Raw genomic sequence first — 21,628 nt, forward strand, 5'->3', positions numbered from 1 at the left:
AGTAGCCAGAACGCACTTCTCAGCCTACTATGCAATGCCCGATTTGCCTAATAAGCCAAGTTTTCATGAATTATTTGTTTTTCGACTACCTAACCTACCTAACCTAACCTAACCTAACTTTTTCGGCTACCTAACCAAACCTAACCTATAAAGATAGGTTAGGTTAGGTTAGGTAGGGTTGGTTAGGTTCGGTCATATATCTACGTTAATTTTAACTCCAATAAAAAAAAATTGACCTCATACATAATGAAATGGGTAGCTTTATCATTTCATAGGAAAAAAATTAGAAAAAATATATTAATTCAGGAAAACTTGGCTTATTAGGCAAATCGGGCATTGCATAGTAGGCTGAGAAGTGCGTTCTGGCTACTAGGTACGACATATATATATATATTATATATATATATTAGTATATTAACTTCCATTTCAATAACTTCCATTTCAATACCCATTGTTTCGTGTTCTGTCTTGTGTTGATGAAATTAATACCCTATTAATGCCACCTCTTGTTCTGTCTTGTGTTGATGAAATTAATACCCTATTAATGCCACTTCACCCCATCCACCTCACTCAAATGTAGATATAAACAAAATCGGAGATGTGTAAGTTCTATTCAGTTGTGTATTTGTAAACTAAAGTCTTTGAAAATGTAATAAGTTTTACGAAACGCGCTCGTGTCGCATCAGACTAGAAATAAAAATGAATTTTGGAGAATTGATTTTTTAATTACCACCAACAGTGAAAAGAAATGTACGAAAGATTGAGAAAATTCGTGTTAGAATTATTAATCTTACTTTTTCGGTCATATTTAATAATATATGTCTACAGGAAAGACTGCTACCAAAATATATTAATATATATATATATATATATATATATATATATATATATATATATATATATATATATATATATATATATAATTTTTTTTTTGTTTTTTTGAGATATATAACAGAGTTGTTACGATCCCCTGCCGCAAAGGATCGTTTTTTCATCCAAGTACACATTTTACTGTTGCGTTAAACAGAGGCTACAGTTAAGGAATTGCGCCCAGTAAATCCTCCCCGGCCAGGATACGAACCCATGACATAGCGCTTGCGGAACGCCAGGCGAGTGTCTTACCACTACACCACGAGACTGTTATATATATATATATATCACCAGAATGTGATAGGTGTCCAGAATGTGGATAGAGATTCAGTCAGCGTGGACATATGAAGACTCACAGGATGGTACTGTGATATGGTATATATAATATGATATGGTATATATAATATATATATATATATATATATATATATATATATATATATATATATATATATATATATATATATATATATATATTATATATACCATATCATATTATATATACCATATCACAGTACCATCCTGTGAGTCTTCATATGTCCACGCTGACTGAATCTCTATCCACATTCTGGACACCTATCACATTCTGGTGATATATATATATATATATATATAACAGTCTCGTGGTGTAGTGGTAAGACACTCGCCTGGCGTTCCGCAAGCGCTATGTCATGGGTTCGTATCCTGGCCGGGGAGGATTTACTGGGCGCAATTCCTTAACTGTAGCCTCTGTTTAACGCAACAGTAAAATGTGTACTTGGATGAAAAAACGATCCTTTGCGGCAGGGGATCGTAACAACTCTGTTATATATCTCAAGAAAACAAAAAAAAATTATATATATATATATATATATATATATATATATATATATATATATATATATATATATTAATATATTTTGGTAGCAGTCTTTCCTGTAGACATATATTATTAAATATGACCGAAAAAGTAAGATTAATAATTCTAACACGAATTTTCTCAATCTTTCGTACATTTCTTTTCACTGTTGGTGGTAATTAAAAAATCAATTCTCCAAAATTCATTTTTATTTCTAGTCTGATGCGACACGAGCGCGTTTCGTAAAACTTATTACATTTTCAAAGACTTTAGTTTACAAATACACAACTGAATAGAACTTACACATCTCCGATTTTGTTTATATCTACATTTGAGTGAGGTGGATGGGGTGAAGTGGCATTAATAGGGTATTAATTTCATCAACACAAGACAGAACAAGAGGTGGCATTAATAGGGTATTAATTTCATCAACACAAGACAGAACACGAAACAATGGGTATTGAAATGGAAGTTATTGTAGAAAGCCTATTGGTCCATATTTCTTGATGCTTCTATATTGGAGTGGAGTCTTGAGGTGGGTAGAATATAGTTGTGCATTAATTGCTGGTGTTGACTTCTTGATGTGTAATGCCTCGCAAACGTCAAGCCGCCTGCTATCGCTGTATCTATCGATGATTTCTGTGTTGTTTACTAGGATTTCTCTGGCGATGGTTTGGTTGTGGGAAGAGATTATATGTTCCTTAATGGAGCCCTGTTGCTTATGCATCGTTAAACGCCTAGAAAGAGATGTTGTTGTCTTGCCTATATACTGGGTTTTTTGGAGCTTACAGTCCCCAAGAGGGCATTTGAAGGCATAGACGACGTTAGTCTCTTTTAAAGCATTCTGTTTTGTGTCTGGAGAGTTTCTCATGAGTAGGCTGGCCGTTTTTTTGGTTTTATAGTAAATCGTCAGTTGTATCCTCTGATTTTTGTCTGTAGGGATAACGTTTATTTTTAACAAAATCTTTCAGGACCCTTTCCTCCGTTTTATGAGCTGTGGAAAAGAAGTTCCTGTAAAATAGTCTAATAGGGGGTATAGGTGTTGTGTTGGTTGTCTCTTCAGAGGTTGCATGGCGTTTCACTTTCCTTCTTATGATGTCTTCGACGAAACCATTGGAGAAGCCGTTGTTGAGTAGGACCTGCCTTACCCTACAGAGTTCTTCGTCGACTTGCTTCCATTCTGAGCTGTGGCTGAGAGCACGGTCGACATATGCGTTAACAACACTCCTCTTGTACCTATCTGGGCAGTCGCTTTTGGCATTTAGGCACATTCATATGTTCGTTTCCTTAGTGTAGACTGCAGTGTGGAAACCTCCGCTCTTTTCCATGACTGTTACGACATTTTTACACAGGTACCTGATGTCAGACATTTGCAGGAGCTGAAGGAGGCATTTGAGCAGAGTTCCGTGCTGCGTTTCACTTACGAGATGGAAAAGGATGGGAAGCTGCCCTTTCTAGATGTAACAGTCATGGAAAAGAGCGGAGGTTTCCACACTGCAGTCTACACTAAGGAAACGAGCATAGGAATGTGCCTAAATGCCAACAGCGACTGCCCAGACAGGTACAAGAGGAGTGTTGTTAACGCATATGTCGACCGTGCTCTAAGCCACAGCTCAGAATGGAAGCAAGTCGACGAAGAACTCTTTAGGGTAAGGCAGGTCCTAGTCAACAACGGCTTCTCCAATGGTTTCGTCGAAGACATCATAAGAAGGAAAGTGAAATGCCATGCAACCTCTGAAGAGACAACTAACACAACACCTATACCCCCTATTAGACTATTTTACAGGAACTTCTTTTCCACAGCTCATAAAACAGAGGAAAGGGTCCTGAATGATATTGTTAATAGAAACGTTATCCCTACAGACAAAAATCAGAGGATACAACTGATGATTTACTATAAAACCAGAAAAACGGCCAGCCTACTCATGAGAAACTCTCCAGACACAAAGCAGAACGCTTTAAAAGAGACCAACGTCGTCTATGCCTTCAAATGCCCACTTGGAGACTGTAAGCTCCAAAAAACCCAGTATATAGGCAAGGCAACAACATCTCTTTCTAGGCGTTTAACGATGCATAAACAACAGGGCTCCATTAAGGAACATATAATCTCTTCCCACAACCAAACCATCGCCAGAGAAATCCTAGTAAACAACACAGAAATCATCGATAGATACAGTGATAGCAGGTGGCTTGACGTTTGCGAGGCACTACACATTAAGAAGTCAACACCAGCAATCAACAGCCAATTAATGCACAACTACATTCTACCCACCTCAAGACTCCGTTCCAATATAGAAGCATCAAGAAATATGGACCAATAGGCTTTCTACAATCACTTCCATTTCAATACCCATTGTTTTGTGTTCTGTCTTGTGTTGATGAAATTAATACCCTATTAATGCCACCTCTTGTTCTGTCTTGTGTTGATGAAATTAATACCCTATTAATGCCACCTCACCCCATCCACCTCACTCAAATGTAGATATAAACGAAACCAGGAGATGTGTAAGTTCTATTCAGTTGTGTATTTGTAAACTAAAGTCTTTGAAAATGTAATAAGTTTTACGAAACGCGCTCGTGTCGCATCAGACTAGAAATAAAAATGAATTTTGGAGAATTGATTTTTGAATTACCACCAACAGTGAAAAGAAATGTACGAAAGATTGAGAAAATTTGTGTTAGAATTATTAATCTTACCTTTTCGGTCATATTTAATAATATATGTCTACAGGAAAGACTGCTACCAAAATATACTAATATATACTATATATACTATATATAATATATATACTATATATAATATATACTATATATACTATATATATACTATATATATATATATATATATATATATATATAATATATATAATATTGGTGTATACTGGCAGCAGGTTTTCTTTCAAACATGTTTCATTGAATATGACTGCATATTCTGTATTTATTTTTTTCTGGTTTAGGGCTTCTATCCCTCTATTTTCTTAGCATCAGGGCTTAGTTGAAATAGGAGTTCTCCAAAACTCATTTTCGTACTATTAAGGTGAAGAAAAGAAGTGATTTACTATAGAATGTATTACACTTATTTATACAATTTGCACAACGTTTCGAACCTCCATGGTTCATTCTCAAGTGAAGAGATCTTACAATGCTGGTTGATTTTATACCCGCACTGGGTCAGGTGATAAGATTGTCTTAACACCTGAAAATAGTTAGAGGGATAGAAGCCCTAAACCAGAAAATAATAAATACAGAATATGCGGTCATATTCAATGAAACATATATTTATATTTATATATATATATATATATATATATATATATATATATATATATATATATATATATATATATATATATATATATATGTGTAAAATATTTGTCATACCTAGTAGCCAGAACGCTCTTCTCGGCCTACTATGCAAGGCCTGATTTGCCTAATAGGCCAAGTGATTTTCTTTATTTTCAATAAATTGTTTGCAGTTAGTTTATTTGAATTATTATTATTATATTATATTAAGAACATAAATTATTGACGTAGTTGAGTTTCTTTAGGTTAGGTTAAAATAGGTTAGGTTAGGTGGGGTTGGTTAGGTTCAGTCATATATCTACATTAGTTTTAAGTCAAATATAAACAAATTAACTCATACATAATGAAATGGATAGCCTTATCATTTCATAAGAAAAAAAATATATAATGTCTGGAAAACTTGGCTTATTAGGCAAATCGGGCCTTGCGTAGTAGGCCAAGTGCTGCTTTCTGGCTACTAGGAACAACATTATATATATATATATATATATATATATATATATATATATATATATATATATCATACCTAGTAGCCAGAACTCACTTCTCAGCCTACTATGCAAGGCCTGATTTGCCTATTAAGCCAAGTTTTCATGAATTAATTGTTTTTCGACTACCTAACCTACCTAACCTAACCTAACCTAACCTAACCTAACTTTTTCGGCTACCTAACCTAACCTAACCTATAAAGATAGGTTAGGTTAGGTTAGGTAGGGTTGGTTAGGTTCGGTCATATATCTAAGTCAATTTTAACTCCAATAAAAAAAAATTGACCTCATACATAATGAAATGGGTAGCTTTATCATTTCATAAGAAAAAATTAGAGAAAATATATTAATTCAGGAAAACTTGGCTTATTAGGCAAATCGGGCCTTGCATAGTAGGCTGAGAAGTGCGTTCTGGCTATTAGGTACGACATATATATATATATATATATATATATATATATATATATATATATATATATATATATATATATATTAAATATGACCGAAAAAGTAACATTAATAATTCTAACACGAATTTTCTCTATCTTTCTAATGTTTCTTTTCACTGTTGATGGTAATTCAAAGATCAATTCTCCAAAATTCATTTTTATTTCTAGTCTGACGCGACACTTGAGCGCGTTTCGTAAAACTTATTACATTTTCAATAACTTTAGTTTACAAACACACAACTGAAACTGAATAGAGCTTACACATCTTCGAGGTTTATATCTACATTTGGGTGAGGTGGATGAGGTGAAAAACGAACTTTCAACAATGGGTATTAAATTCCAACACAAGACAGAACACGAAACAATGGGTATTGAATGGGTATTAAATTCAAACACAAGACAGAACACGAAACAATGGGTATTGAATGGAAGTACTGTCTCCACTCGATCATCCGGACTATATGGGAAGGACCCCCAGCCGGATTATCACATTTTTCGGATAATGGTACTTTTTCACCTACGAGTCCAAAAGTGACCATTTCCAACTATTTTTATACTACAAACAACATAATTTGAATTGCCTTGCCACATACAATTATTAAATATTCAACTAGAAACCTCAACTTACCTTGTTGGTGTTCGTCTTCTTGATTGATGCCACACATCTTGAAGTTAAAAATTCTTAACAATTTACGTAACCTATACTAACACAACACTAAAATTAACACTTAAAATTACTGTACAGTTCATTAAGCTAAGTTAGTTTTGACTGCCAGCTGCTGAAGCCTCACTGGTTGAGGGCATTTGGGTTGCCTGTGAGGCCTCACTTGTTGAAGGTGCTTGCTTGCACCTCACTTGTTGAAGCGCTTGCATGCCCTCACTTGTTGAAGGCGCTTGGGTTGCCTGTGACGCCTCACTTGTTAAAGGCGCTTGCTTGCGCCTCACTTGTTGAAAGCGCTTGGCTTGCCTGTGGCGCCTCACTTGTTGAAAGCGCTTGGCTTGCCTGTGGCGCCTCACTTGTTGAAAGCGCTTGGCTTGCCTATAATGCCTCACTTGTTGAAGGAGCTTGGCTTGCCTGTGGCGCCTCACTTGTTGAAGGCGCTTGGCTGCCTGTGACGCCTCACTGTTTGAACAACACGTAACTTGTTTTTAATTGCTAGGACAATCTTCTTCCTCTTAACACTTCCAGAACGATTGATGCTGCTACCAGACATATTCTTGGCCAAAAATGTTCAAAATTACTATGAAAATTAAGAAAGTTATTTAAAAAAATATTTCACTAATGGCGCAACACTGTGAGGCCGCACTGGTTGAGGCGTATAACTGTGACTTGTCTTTAATTGTTAGGACAACTTTCTTCCTCTTAACACCTCCAGAACGATTGATGCTGCTACCAGACATAGTCTTGGCCAAAAATGTTCAAAGTTACTATGAAAATAAAAAAGTTATTTAAAAAAATATTTCACTAATGGCGCAGCACTGTGTATAACACGAGGGACAGACGCACATGGGTTGACCAGTGTTGGACAGGTCCACTTGGGGCAGCCATAACGCGTTATGTAGGCCGCCAGGAGGAAAAAAATTCACAATATTTTTTAAGGAAACTTCAGCCTGTGCACAATGCTTTTAGGAAACTTATTTATTTGTTATTACATAATTACTAGTAGTTATTTTATTTGTTTTTGGCTATGATTAATTGTTCTAAAATTAATGGTAATTCCTGTACCCAGGTAGTCCCTCCTGACGCACCCCTCCCACCCTCCCAACACCACCCACCCACCCCACCCCCACCTACACCATGCGCCTCGAGTCTCGGGCAGACGGGATTAATACCGTATGGCCTGCCTCATGTTTTCATATACGGACAAAGGCACGATTATCTCGGGGACTGACCGGATAGTGTAATTTCTGCAGAAAACCTGCTTTAATCCGGTCCCTGTGGCTATTTTGGCCGGATATTGTGATAACTTTATCCATTCACGATTTTGGCCGTATAAGGGCGTTTTTCGGATGTTCGAATCCCGGATAATCGCGGGGTTACAGTAATTGTAGAAAGCCTATTGACCCATATTTCTTGATGCTTCTATATTGGAGCGGAGTCTTGAAGTGGGTAGAATATAGTTGTGCATTAATTGGCTGTTGATTGCTGGAATACCCATTGTTGAAAGTTCGTTTTTCACCTCATCCACCTCACCCAAATGTAGATATAAACCTCGAAGATGTGTAAGCTCTATTCAGTTTCAGTTGTGTGTTTGTAAACTAAAGTCTTTGAAAATGTAATAAGTTTTACGAAACGTGCTCAAGTGTCGCGTCAGACTAGAAATAAAAATGAATTTTGGAGAATTGATCTTTGAATTACCATCAACAGTGAAAAGAAACATAAGAAAGATAGAGAAAATTCGTGTTAGAATTATTAAAATTACTTTTTCGGTCATATTTAATAATATGTCTACAGGAAAGACTGCTACCAAAATATACTAAAATATATATATATATATATATATATATATATATATATATATATATATATATATATATATATATATATATATATATATATACATGTTTCATTGAATATGACCGCATATTCTGTATTTATTATTTTCTGGTTTAGGGCTTCTATCCCTCTAACTATTTTCTTAGCATCAGGGCTTAATTGAAATAGGAGTTCTCCAAAACTCATTTTCGTACTTTTAAGGTGAAGAAAAGAAGTGATTTACTATAGAGTGTATTACACTTATTTGTATAATTTGCACGACGTTTCGAACCTCCATGGTTCATTCTCAAGTGAACAGATCTTACAATACTAGTTGATTTTATACCCACATTATTAGGTCAGGTGATAATACAATGAAGGTGAAAACATGGGGGGATACATAAGGGATAAACATAGGGGCTGCAGAAGGCTTATTGGCCCATACGAGGCATCTCCTATCTAAACACAAAGATTAATCCAGTGTAATTGGCCTGTTATGTTGGACATTGTCTTCTGTGTTGGCATCGATATGTTCTTGTCTTGTCCTTACTCTCATGGTGGGTAGAGTAAATAGTTCTGTGATTTGGGTGTTCATGGTAGGTCGCTCTATTCTTATGTGAACACCCAATGTTCACCCAAATCACGGAACTGTTTACTCTACCCACCATGAGAGTAAGGACAAGACAAGAACATATCGATGCCAACACAGAAGACAATGTCCAACATAACAGGCCAATTACACTGGATTAATCTTTGTGTTTAGATAGGAGATGCCTCGTATGGGCCAATAAGCCTTCTGCAGCCCCTATGTTTATCCCTTATGTATCCCCCCATGTTTTCACCTTCATTGTATTATCACCTGACCTAATGCGGGTATAAAATCAACTAGTATTGTAAGATCTGTTCACTTGAGAATGAACCATGGAGGTTCGAAACGTCGTGCAAATTATACAAATAAGTGTAATACTCTATAGTAAATCACTTCTTTTCTTCACCTTAAAAGTACGAAAATGAGTTTTGGAGAACTCCTATTTCAATTAAGCCCTGATGCTAAGAAAATAGTTAGAGGGATAGAAGCCCTAAACCAGAAAATAATAAATACAGAATATGCGGTCATATTCAATGAAACATGTTTGAAAGAAAACCTGCTGCCAGTATACACCAATATATATATACATATATATATATATATATATATATATATATGTCGTACCTAGTAGCCAGAACGCACTTTACAGCCTACTATGCAAGGCCCAATTTGCCTAATAAGCCAAGTTTTCCTGAATTAATATATTTTCTCTAATTTTTTTCTTATGAAATGATAAAGCTACCCATTTCATTACGTATGTGGTCAAATTTTTTTTATTTGAGTTAAAATTAACATAGATATATGACCGAACCTAACCAACCCTACCTAACCTAACCTAACCTATCTTCATAGGTTAGGTTACGTTAGGTAGCCGAAAAAGTTAGGTTAGGTTAGGTTAGGTAGGTTAGGTAGTCGAAAAACGATTAATTCAGGAAAACATGGCTTATTAGGCAAATTGGGCCTTGCATAGTAGGCTGAGAAGTGCGTTCTGGCTACTAGGTACGACATATATATATATGTCGTACCTAGTAGCCAGAACGCACTTCTCAGCCTACTATGCAAAGCCCGATTTGCCTAATAAGCCAAGTTTTCCTGAATTAATATATTTTCTCTAATTTTTTTCTTATGAACTGATAAAGCTTCCCATTTCATTATGTATGAGGTCAATTTTTTTTATTTGAGTTAAAATTAACGTAGATATATGACCGAACCTAACCAACCCTACCTAACCTAACCTATCTTTATAGGTTAGGTTAGGTTAGGTAGCCGAAAAAGTTAGGTTAGGTTGCCGAAAAAACATTAATTCATGAAAACTTTGCTTATTAGGCAAATCAGGCCTTGCATAGTAGGCTGATAAGTGCGTTCCGGCTACTAGGTACGACATATATATATATAATGTAGGTATATAGGGATTGCCCCAGTAGATTGCCACAAGGATAGTAAACATGTCCTTGAAACCCAAGGCCATTCAATGCTCCAGATTGATATGTTACTCGACTTCCCTCATGGTCATCCTGACCAGTCTCTTTGCGTAATGAAGATCACTTTTGATAGTAGGTCCCTTCCGTCTTCCGTAATTCTTGCTGGTGCCAGGTGCTCCATTCAGGAGCATCTGTTCTCCTCCCCTCTGCAATAGGTGCTGGAAATTTGGGCATGGTCCCTTGAAATGCACAAGTGCCGTGTCTCTATGCCCCTTGTGTGCATACTCAGGTCATTATAAGACAGTGCTTTTCTTCCCAAGCTCACTGCATCAATTGCAGTGATGCCCACCCTACCTTCTCCTGCACATGTGTGCAATACAAATTTGAGGAAGCCATCGTCAATTTGAAACATCAGAATCATTTATCTTTTCTTGAGGTGAGACGCCAAGTATGCCATCTTTTATCTTCCTCTGGCATGTCTTATTCTCGTATATTGCGTTCCACTTGTCGCCCTCTCCCACTTTCTCAGTTTTGCAACTGTTTCCAGGCCATGGACCTGGACACCACCACCACCACCACCTCACCTGCTCTATTGAATTCTGGGCCAGAGGGTCTTCCTCCTGGTTCTCTGTCTGGTGTCTCCCTTCCCTTCCTTCCCTTTCTTCCTTCCCTTTCTTCCTTCCCTTTCTTCCTTCCTTCCTTCCTTCCTTCCTTCCTTCCTTCCTTCCCAGTCTTCCCTGTCTCCTGTGCCCTCTTTTCCTTCTCGGCCCTCCCCTCTTGTATTTTGGCCCTCCACACCACCTGTCCATCCAGGTCGTTGTCCCTCCTCCCAGCAATCTTCATATTGACTGCTCCTGTTCTCCTTCTCCTGTTGAGACTGCAATGGCTGTCGCCCAGTACGATGCTGCTGGCACACCTGTCTATATCAGAAACATAAGCCTGGCTTGTCTTCTTCCTCCCCAGCAGGTAAGAAGGCATCAATCTCTTCCTCACCTTCCGACTCAGACTCTATCCCTGAATCCCCCTCCCATTTCGGTGGTTAAGTCCTCTGTCCCAAATATGGAAATTCCCTTGGCCCTCAATTCTCTCTTGGATGCTGCCCTTGATGAGGTGCGCTCCCCTGTTTCTGCCCCTCCTCTCCCTGATTGCCTTAACCACACCTCTCCAATGCTGCTCTGGACCCTGTCAGTCCACCTCTGGTTCATCCTACCACTACCTTGACTCCATTGTTCTTGTTAGATTTACCTGTTCTTGCTAGATTTACCTGTTCTTGCTAGATTTACCTGTTCTTGATAGATTTACCTATTCTTGCTAGATTTATCTATGCCCCATAACCCCAATTTCACTGATCCTGATCTTGCTTAGTATACTGTTTTAATTTGCCTTTGTTTGACCCGTGTTCTCTATTTCTATTCTCTCTATTTTTGACAATGTTTATTCTTCATTTGAATATTCATGTATTTTATGCCAACTTCTATGAATTCCAGCTTCGGATATCACAGTTTTCACTGCTTTGTGTCTGTCTCCAGGAGCCGATGCTTGGCACTTGTCCTGGTCACTTCCATGGTTATGCCATTCTCTTCCTCCCTCCATTTTTTGCTAGGGCCCATAACACTACTGATCTTTTGATTCGTACAGATATTACCTTCGTCCCCATACTTTTCCAGTTGCACATTAAGTGTTCTGTGGCCCATATCTTTTGAGTAATTGGTATACAGTCTGTTCCATTTATCTCCCCCCAAATTTTCCACTTCCTCTTCCTGGTCTTAAACATCCATTGGACTCTTTAGCAGAGCCTATGCTCCTGTTGGGTGATTTTACTTGTCGGCATACTCTCTGGGGCGATGTTCTGCACACAGGGCCTCCTTCCCGAAGGGTTCGTCCTCTGTTCTTCTCTATCTCTTCTGAATTCTGGTGAACCCACTTATGTTGACACCTGCTCTTGCACCGTCTCCTGTGTTGATCTTTCTCTCCTGCCCCTGTTCTCTTTATTTAGATTTCATATGGCGGGTTCTTTGTGACCTCCATAATAGTAACCATTTCCCCATCCTTGTCACCTTTTTCTCTTTTCACCCTTCCGTCTCCGTCCCTTGGTGCCAGTTTGCCAAGGCTAACTGGAATCTATTCACTCTACATGCTACTCTTTTCGACCACTCCGATCTGCCTCTCCCTCAAGCCTTACTCCTTTTTCATCACACCATATTAGACGCTGCCCTTCGCTCTATTCCTGCTCTACCTCCCGAGGCATGTGGAAGTGCCTGGTGGACTGCAGGCTGTGTTTCGGCTGTCTGCTGTAAGAGTGCAGCATAGAAGAAAGACAGATGCAGATTGATGGTTGTTTTCTTTCGTTTCACAAGGCAAGTGCGGTCTGTACGGCTAAACGTGTGAGTTTGAAATCTTTTGTCTCCATCATTACAACTGAAACTCCTCTGCCCCAGATCAGGAAGAAAATCTGTAAGATATCGGGTAAGTTTGGTCTAGATATCTCGCCAGTCCTTCACTTCCGTGGTTCTATTGTGGTGGATCCAGTGTCGGTTGCTACCGGACTGGGTTCCCCGTTTTTCGACTCTTGGCTCCAGTTCTAGTCTTCCTCCATCTTTCCTTATTCGTAAGCACCTTCATGAATCTTGTTCCATAGATTTTCACATGCATCTCCAGCTTCTCTATAATGATCCTTTCTCTCTTTCCAAACTCCAGTCTGCCCTGACTCATTGCGGTTCTATGGCAGTACTGTCTAAATTCAATTATGGTTGTCGTGCTTACTCATCTGCCCCCCCTCCCCGCTCAGCTCATTGTTGCCGTGTGGGGGCTTAGTGGGCGGCTGCCGGAGTGTGATGCTCCTTGGGACAGTCCTCTGTCCTTCTCTAGCCTTGTGCTCCTGCTGCCGTCCTCTCCAATTCTGCTGGGCACCTTTTCCTTTTCCTTCTGTTTCGTTTTTCTCCCCTCTCTTCTCCTATCTGCTTGCCGTTTCCTGCCGACCTTTCAACCCGTTCTCACACAAGACAGCACATATATGACCTAGTGCTTAAAGTCAATATGTGGAATGTGATTTAGTACATATGTGATATATTCCCAGTTAACTTTTTTACCAAGGCTCAAACTCTTCCTCACGTACCAATTTACGTCTCACAGTACTCGTCCATCAATGTAGATAGCTGAATAGTCGTTATTGGTTCAATTATAACGAAAATTGTAGTTTTCAGGTCCCACATGGGTTGTGAAATTCACCTACTATTGTCCATGCTCTTATAATATTACAGATCAGCTACATCCTATTGAAGGCTCGTAGTTTTGTTTTGAGAAATATTAGTTGTTCTTAGTAAATTATAATAAGCACAATAAATTATTACATAGAATAACAGTGCTTCACCAATCAATATTATATACCATAGTTTGTGCTTTAGAAATCTTTAAAGAATGTTTTGTAGGAACTCTAACAGAAAACGATGTTATGTTGGAATGTATATAGGGTAAACTACTGCAAACAGGATAGTATGGTGTGGATTATAGGAAACTATAGGATTAGTATAGGGTCCACTACCACCTGTTAGGTGGGTAAGGGGTCCAATAACACCCGCAAGATGAGTATGGGGGTCACATCCACCCACAGGATGGGTATGGGGATCACTTCCACCCACAGGAAGGGTATGGGAGCCAATACCATCCACTGGATGTGTATGGCGTCCACTACCACCGACAGGATGGGTATGGGCTCACAACCACCCACAGGATGGGTATGGGGTCCAATACCACCCACAGGATGAGTATGGGGTCCACTATAACCCACAGGATGGGTATGGGGCTCCAACCACCCACAGAATAAGTATGGGGTACAATAACACCCACTGGATATGTATGGCGTCCATTGCCCCCACAGGATGACTATAGAGTACAGTATCGCCCACAGGATTAGTATATAGGGTTTACTGCCGCCCACAGAGTCGGTATGGGGTCCACCGCCACCCACAGGGTCGGTATGGGGTCCACTACCGCCCACAGGGTCGCTATGAAGTCAAGTACCGTCCACAGGGTCGGTAGTGGTCCACTACCGCCTACAGGGTCGGTAGGGGGTCCACTGCCACCCACAGGGTCGGTAGGAGGTCCACTGCCGCCCACAGGATCGATAGGGGGTCCACTGCCGCCCACAGGGTCGATAGGGGGGGGTCCACTACCGCCCACAGGATCGATAGGGGGTCCACTGCCGCCCACAGGGTCGGTAGGGGGTCCACTGCCGCCCACAGGATCGATAGGGGGTCCAATACCGCCCACAGGGTCGCTATGAAGTCAACTACCGCCCATAGTGTTTGTATAGTGTCCACTATCGCCCATAGTGTTATTATGGGGTCCACTATGCACACTGATATTGATCCTGATCAAAATCTTCTGTCTCATATCTATACCAACCAGCACATTGATCATCATTATTGCAAGTATTTCACAGCACACCAGGCTAAAAACAAACTCCAAAATAGCACCTATCTATCAGTTTATAACCAAAATGTTAGATCACTTGCTAAACATTTTGACGATTTAAATGCACTACTCACAGCACTAGGTACTAACCTATCGTTCATTATTTTAACAGAAACTTGGCTAAATATAGACTATACCCAACTCTACAACTTAGCTGGTTATAAAGCCATTCATAACTGTAGGCCTAATAAAAAAGGTGGTGGCACAGCTATATATTACGAGATACATTTATCTGCAACAGTGTTATTAGTGACAGAGATGACTACTGTGAATGTACTTTTGCTCAGTTTACAATTAAATCCCTTAAATCCTCTTTGACTATTGGAGCCATCTATAGATTTCCCAATACTAACATAGCTTCTTTCTCAGACAACCTAAGGAATCTTATTATAAACAACAATCTCAACAAAAACCACATCATTCTGGGAGGAGACTTTAATATTGACCTGGGTCAATAACATTGCTCTCAAGTTGACTATTTCCTTAACGGCATGAACTCCTGTATGCTAATCCACACAATCACCAAACCTACCCGAGTCACTCAAACATCAGCCACTACCTTGGACCACATATGGACAAACATAACAGCTCCCCTTGTATCTGGTATAATCTACGACAGAACAACTGACCACTATCCTACCTTTCTCATAGCGAACATGGACATAACACCACCAAAAAGCAAGAAACTTTCATTTAGGCTACACAGTGAATCAGCTTTAGACAATCTTACAGAGGCACTTCACAATATTAACTGGGATTCTGAATTCAATAATACCCATGATATAAATTCATTAGCTAACCTCTTCCTCTCCAAAACTCTAAGCCTCTACAACCTTCATTGTCCCCTTCTTACCAAGCAAGTAACTGACAAAAGATTAAACAATCCATGGCTCACAAGTGGCATTCTCAACTCAATCAACAAGAAACATGAATATGAAAAGAAAGTTAGGATTGGCCTAGTTTCAAAGGAAGTAGCTAAAAGGTACTCATCAATGCTTACCAGTATCATAAGAAAGGCAAAACTTGCATATTATGTGAATAGATTCAATGAAGCAAAAGGCAACATGAAAAACACTTGGAAAACTATCTCTAGTATCCTAGGAACTAAACAACACTCACATAACCAAATAAAACTCTACAAGGATGGGGATATACCGTCAACTGATTTAGAAATGGCAAATGAATTTAATATTTTCTTTTCATCGGTTGGTGCTAATCTTGCCAGTAAAATCCCACAGACTCAGACACATATTAATACATATCTCTCAGGCAGCTATCCAAACTCTCTTCTCCTTTCACCAATCAGCCCAGCAGATGTTGTGTCCATCATACACTCTCTAAAAACCAAGGCAGGGAACACCAGTGAAATTCTGTCCATTGTGTACAAGAGAGCCTCCCATGCCCTTGCCCCACCCATAGCACTACTGTTCAACAAATCTATTGAGTGTCACACCTTCCCTGATATCCTCAAAAAAGCAAGAGTAACGCCAGTCCATAAAGGAGGCAATCCGGCGGACATAAACAATTATAGACCAATATCAAATCTACCCATTCTATCAAAAATATTTGAAAAAATTATTTACAAACAGCTCTATTCCTACCTCGTAAAATTCGACATACTCAGCCCCTGCCAGTTTGGCTTCCGGTCCCAAAAGAGCACCAGCGATGCAATCATTAGTCTCCTTGACATTATCTACTCAGCCCTTGACAAAAATGAGTTTCCGATTGGACTCTTCATTGACCTAAGAAAAGCCTTTGATACTGTTAATCACAACTACCTCTTACTTAAACTCCAGCATTATGGAATCCGAGGCCTTGCCCTTGACTACATCCGATCCTATCTAAGTGACAGACACCAATATGTAACCATCAATGATACAACTTCTTCCACTCTACCAATTAGTATACCAACTGTCTTAGAGACTTTCTTAGTTATGTGTTGAATGTGGGTGCTGAAGTTGAGTCTCTTGTCTAGGAATAGGCCAAGAAACTTGCCATCATTTTTATTACTGATGTTAATGTTGTCTATCTGTAGCTGAATTGCATTTGATGATTTGCTTCCAAATAAGATGTAGTAAGTCTTTTCGATGTTTAATGTTAGTTTATTCGTTGACATCCATAAGTGGACTTTTTTTAATTCATTATTCACAACATTATTTAGTGTATGTGGGTTGAGGTTTGAGTAGATAAGGGTAGTATCGTCAGCAAACAATATAGGTTTGAGAATATTAGAGACATTAGGCAGATCGTTTATATATATAAGAAATAGAAGAGGTCCTAAGATGCTGCCCTGTGGCACTCCAACAGTAATTGGTAGAGTGGAAGAAGTTGTATCATTGATGGTTACATATTGGTGTCTGTCACTAAGATAGGATCGGATGTAGTCAAGGGCAAGGCCTCGGATTCCATAATGCTGGAGTTTAAGTAAGAGGTAGTTGTGATTAACAGTATCAAAGGCTTTTCTTAGGTCAATGAAGAGTCCAATCGGAAACTCATTTTTGTCAAGGGCTGAGTAGATAATGTCAAGGAGACTAATGATTGCATCATTGGTACTCTTTTGGGACCGGAAGCCAAACTGGCAGGGGCTGAGTATGTCGAATTTTACGAGGTAGGAATAGAGCTGTTTGTAAATAATTTTTTCAAATATTTTTGATAGAATGGGTAGATTTGATATTGGTCTATAATTGTTTATGTCCGCCGGATTGCCTCCTTTATGGACTGGCGTTACTCTTGCTTTTTTGAGGATATCAGGGAAGGTGTGACACTCTATAGATTTGTTGAACAGTAGAGCTATGGGTGGGGCAAGGGCATGGGAGGCTCTCTTGTACACAATGGACGGAATTTCACTGGTGTTCCCTGCCTTGGTTTTTAGAGAGTGTATGATGGACACAACATCTGCCGGGCTGATTGGTGAAAGGAGAAGAGAGTTTGGATAGCTGCCTGAGAGATATGTGTTAATATGTGTCTGAGTCTGTGGGATTTTACTGGCAAGATTAGCACCAACCGATGAAAAGAAACTATTAAATTAATTTGCCATTTCTAAATCAGTTGACGGTATATCCCCATCCTTGTAGAGTTTTATTTGGTTATGTGAGTGTTGTTTAGTTCCTAGGATACTAGAGATAGTTTTCCAAGTGTTTTTCATGTTGCCTTTTGCTTCATGGAATCTATTCACATAATATGCAAGTTTTGCCTTTCTTATGATACTGGTAAGCATTGATGAGTACCTTTTAGCTACTTCCTTTGAAACTAGGCCAATCCTAACTTTCTTTTCATATTCATGTTTCTTGTTGATTGAGTTGAGAATGCCACTTGTGAGCCATGGATTGTTTAATCTTTTGTCAGTTACTTGCTTTGTAAGAAGGGGACAATGAAGGTTGTAGAGGCTTAGAGTTTTGGAGAGGAAGAGGTTAGCTAATGAATTTATATCATGGGTATTATTGAATTCAGAATCCCAGTTAATATTGTGAAGTGCCTCTGTAAGATTGTCTAAAGCTGATTCACTGTGTAGCCTAAATGAAAGTTTCTTGCTTTTTGGTGGTGTTATGTCCATGTTCGCTATGAGAAAGGTAGGATAGTGGTCAGTTGTTCTGTCGTAGATTATACCAGATACAAGGGGAGCTGTTATGTTTGTCCATATGTGGTCCAAGGTAGTGGCTGATGTTTGAGTGACTCGGGTAGGTTTGGTGATAGTGGGGATTAGCATACAGGAGTTTATGCTGTTAAGGAAATAGTCAACTTGAGAGCAGTTTTGTTGACCCAGGTCAATATTAAAGTCTCCTCCCAGAATGATGTGGTTTTTGTTGAGATTGTTGTTTATAATAAGATTCCTTAGGTTGTCTGAGAAAGAAGCTATGTTAGTATTAGGAAATCTATAGATGGCTCCAATAGTCAAAGAGGATTTAAGGGATTTAATTGTAAACTGAGCAAAAGTATATTCACAGTAGTCATCTCTGTCACTAATAACACTGTTGCAGATAAATGTATCTCTGTAATATATAGCTGTGCCACCACCTTTTTTATTAGGCCTACAGTTATGAATGGCTTTATAACCAGCTAAGTTGTAGAGTTGGGTATAGTCTTTATTTAGCCAAGTTTCTGTTAAAATAATGAACGATAGGTTAGTACCTAGTGCTGTGAGTAGTGCATTTAAATCGTCAAAATGTTTACCAAGTGATCTAACATTTTGGTTGTAAACTGATAGACAGGTCCTATTTTGGAGTTTGTTTTTAGCCTGGTGTGCTGTGAAATACTTACAATAATGATGATCAATGTGCTGGTTGGTATAGATATGAGACAGAAGATTTTGATCAGGATCAATATCAGTGTGCATAGAGATGCAGAGGGATCACGATACAAGATACACGATAAAGCAAAACACAAGAATAAGAGCAGATACAATAAAATAGTAACAATTTAGAAGTAAAATAAAGATCCAATAGATAGCCAGGGAGGACACAGAAGTTACATAAAATAAAATACAAAAAATCAGTAGAGATTGACAATATAAATGTAAAATAAAAAATAATAAGAAAAATAATAATCATAAAAAAAAAGATCTTGAAGATAATTAGCTTAGTAATGGTTAATTAACAGGGTAATAAAAAGCCCTAGGTTTTGTTCCTATGTTCCTAACTCTGCTCTCCTCTCACTATATTATGCACTAATCTACCCCTATCTTAATTATGGCATCTGTGCATGGGGGTCTACCACTGCAAACCACCTTAAGCCCATCATCACACAGCAAAAATCTGCTATCAGAATAATAACTAACTCTGCTTTCAGACAACACTCGGCTCCATTGTTTAAATCCCTAAACTTGCTAAATATTAACTCCCTCCACACATTCTCTTGTGTCAACTACATTTACAAAACCCTGTTCTTAAATGCAAACCATGCTCTGAAACTCCCTGGACAGATGTAATAGGACCCATTATCACCACACCAGAAATAAATATCTCTTTGATATCCCCAGGGTCAAACTTAATCTGTGTAAACACTCTATGCAAATTAAGGGACCTAGTCTATGGAACTCACTCCCTAGTGAATTGAAAAACTGTAAAACTTTTGCCTTATTTAAAAGCAAAACCAAAAAGTACCTAACTTCATCTTCTTAGTTTCCTACACTGAGCTTTAATTTTGCTCTGTACTTAGTGTTACCCAATCTCCTAATTTTTATGTAATATCAAACAACCTTATCATTGTGTTCATTGCTGTCTTCTTCTATGTGCTAGCCATATGCTGTATTGTGACTACCAATTTTTGTCAACTACCATTCAAGCTGTCATTGCAACCAATTTTATATTGTTTCTGCTGTATTGTGCCTACCAATTTTTTTGTCAACTACCATTCAAGCTGTCATTGCAATCAATCTCAGCTTCCTTTGTGCTTTAATATACTGTACCTACAATTTTCTCTCATCTTTTTTTCATTTCATGTAATCTGTTATCATTTTTTTGTCTATAATTTTTGCAAGTATTTACCTCCTTAAAATTTTCTTAGATTAAGGACCTGCCCGAAACGCTGCGCGTACTAGTGGCTTTACAAGACTGTAATTACCATATTTGTATCCTCACATTCCTTATGTACATTCTTGTATATGCATAAATAAATAAATAAACTACCCCTCATAGGGTCGGTATGGGGGTCCATTACTACCCACAGGGTGTGTCTGGGGTCTATTTTGGCAATACTGCCTTTCTAATCTGATTTGTTGTTCAATGTAAAATATTTGTTGCTTGACTTGCAACAATTTATATATATATATATATATATATATATATATATATATATATATATATATATATATATATATATATATATATATATATATATATATATATAGTATAGTGCCTTTGCAATAATGTACCAATGTGTGTATTTTCATAACTCGTTTTAAATTGTTGAAAAATAAATAACTACATTGTGAATGCAAGTCAATGTTTACATGCTAAATCAGAGTTGCCAGATTCCGCTTAAAATAGCAAATTGTGCTTATTTTCAAAGCTTGAGAATTTAGCTTTAAAGTAGTTAAAGCTACGAATTTTGCAATTTGCTATGTACTTTAGTGTACTATTTTAAAATAAGGTTGGTTTTTAAGCTGCAAGTCATATGAATCTCAAAAAAAGTATATTATTAACAATCTTATCTCCATAGTTCACTAGTTTCTGTAAATCAGATCTGGTAACTGTAGGCCAAGTACTGGAAGACTCAAGACACAATGTGTGTGGAAGCTATTAGTCTCTTTGAAGAAGTCATCTCGACAGGATCTTCCAGCTCCAGCTATAAAACTTCACACATGGATCTACCTGGTACATCAAACGGTAAGAAATTACTAAACTGTACAAAGTTTTATGCTAGAACATTTGTTACAGTCCCCTGTTCTATGTGTACTCCATCACATAGTGACGGAGTATGTGGGAATAATTTTGTTGACACTGTCCATTTTGTCAATTCTACAACAGCAGATAATACGAGTTCCCAGAGATATTTGTAACTTGAGATACTTGGTTTGGTTTGGTTAAGTTACGTTAGGTTAGGTTAGGATAGATTAGGTTAGGTTAGGTTATGTCAGCCTAATCTAACATATCATATTTATTCATTACTAACATATTGCCTGGAATTTTTGTGAAGCTTGTGTAGCTTGTGGTAATTAGACGGACCCCTTGTAACATTGTGGAAAATTGAAACAGAAATTTCCTTAAGTACTTTCATATATTAA

General features: G+C 38.2%; 1 protein-coding gene across 6 annotated transcripts in view; it reads left to right on the forward strand.

Moving 5' to 3' along the window:
- Positions 1-21,628, forward strand: part of LOC123747741 (uncharacterized) — a 37,878-nt gene that overhangs the window by 8,596 nt on the left and 7,654 nt on the right. For 5 of the 6 annotated variants that reach the window (XR_011230785.1, XR_011230786.1, XR_011230787.1 and 2 more), the window contains exon 2: positions 21,086-21,230. Coding sequence is in view for 3 of the 6 variants with exons in the window: in XM_069337641.1 (XP_069193742.1) it covers positions 21,128-21,230 (103 nt within the window). In the remaining 3 variants the exon portion in view is untranslated. Of the gene's footprint in view, positions 1-20,862; positions 21,231-21,628 lie in introns of those variants that run through there. The other variant, XM_069337642.1, reaches the window with a different exon arrangement.

The sequence above is a fragment of the Procambarus clarkii genome, chromosome 38 (assembly GCF_040958095.1).
Source record: "Procambarus clarkii isolate CNS0578487 chromosome 38, FALCON_Pclarkii_2.0, whole genome shotgun sequence".
Classification (NCBI taxonomy): domain Eukaryota; kingdom Metazoa; phylum Arthropoda; class Malacostraca; order Decapoda; family Cambaridae; genus Procambarus; species Procambarus clarkii.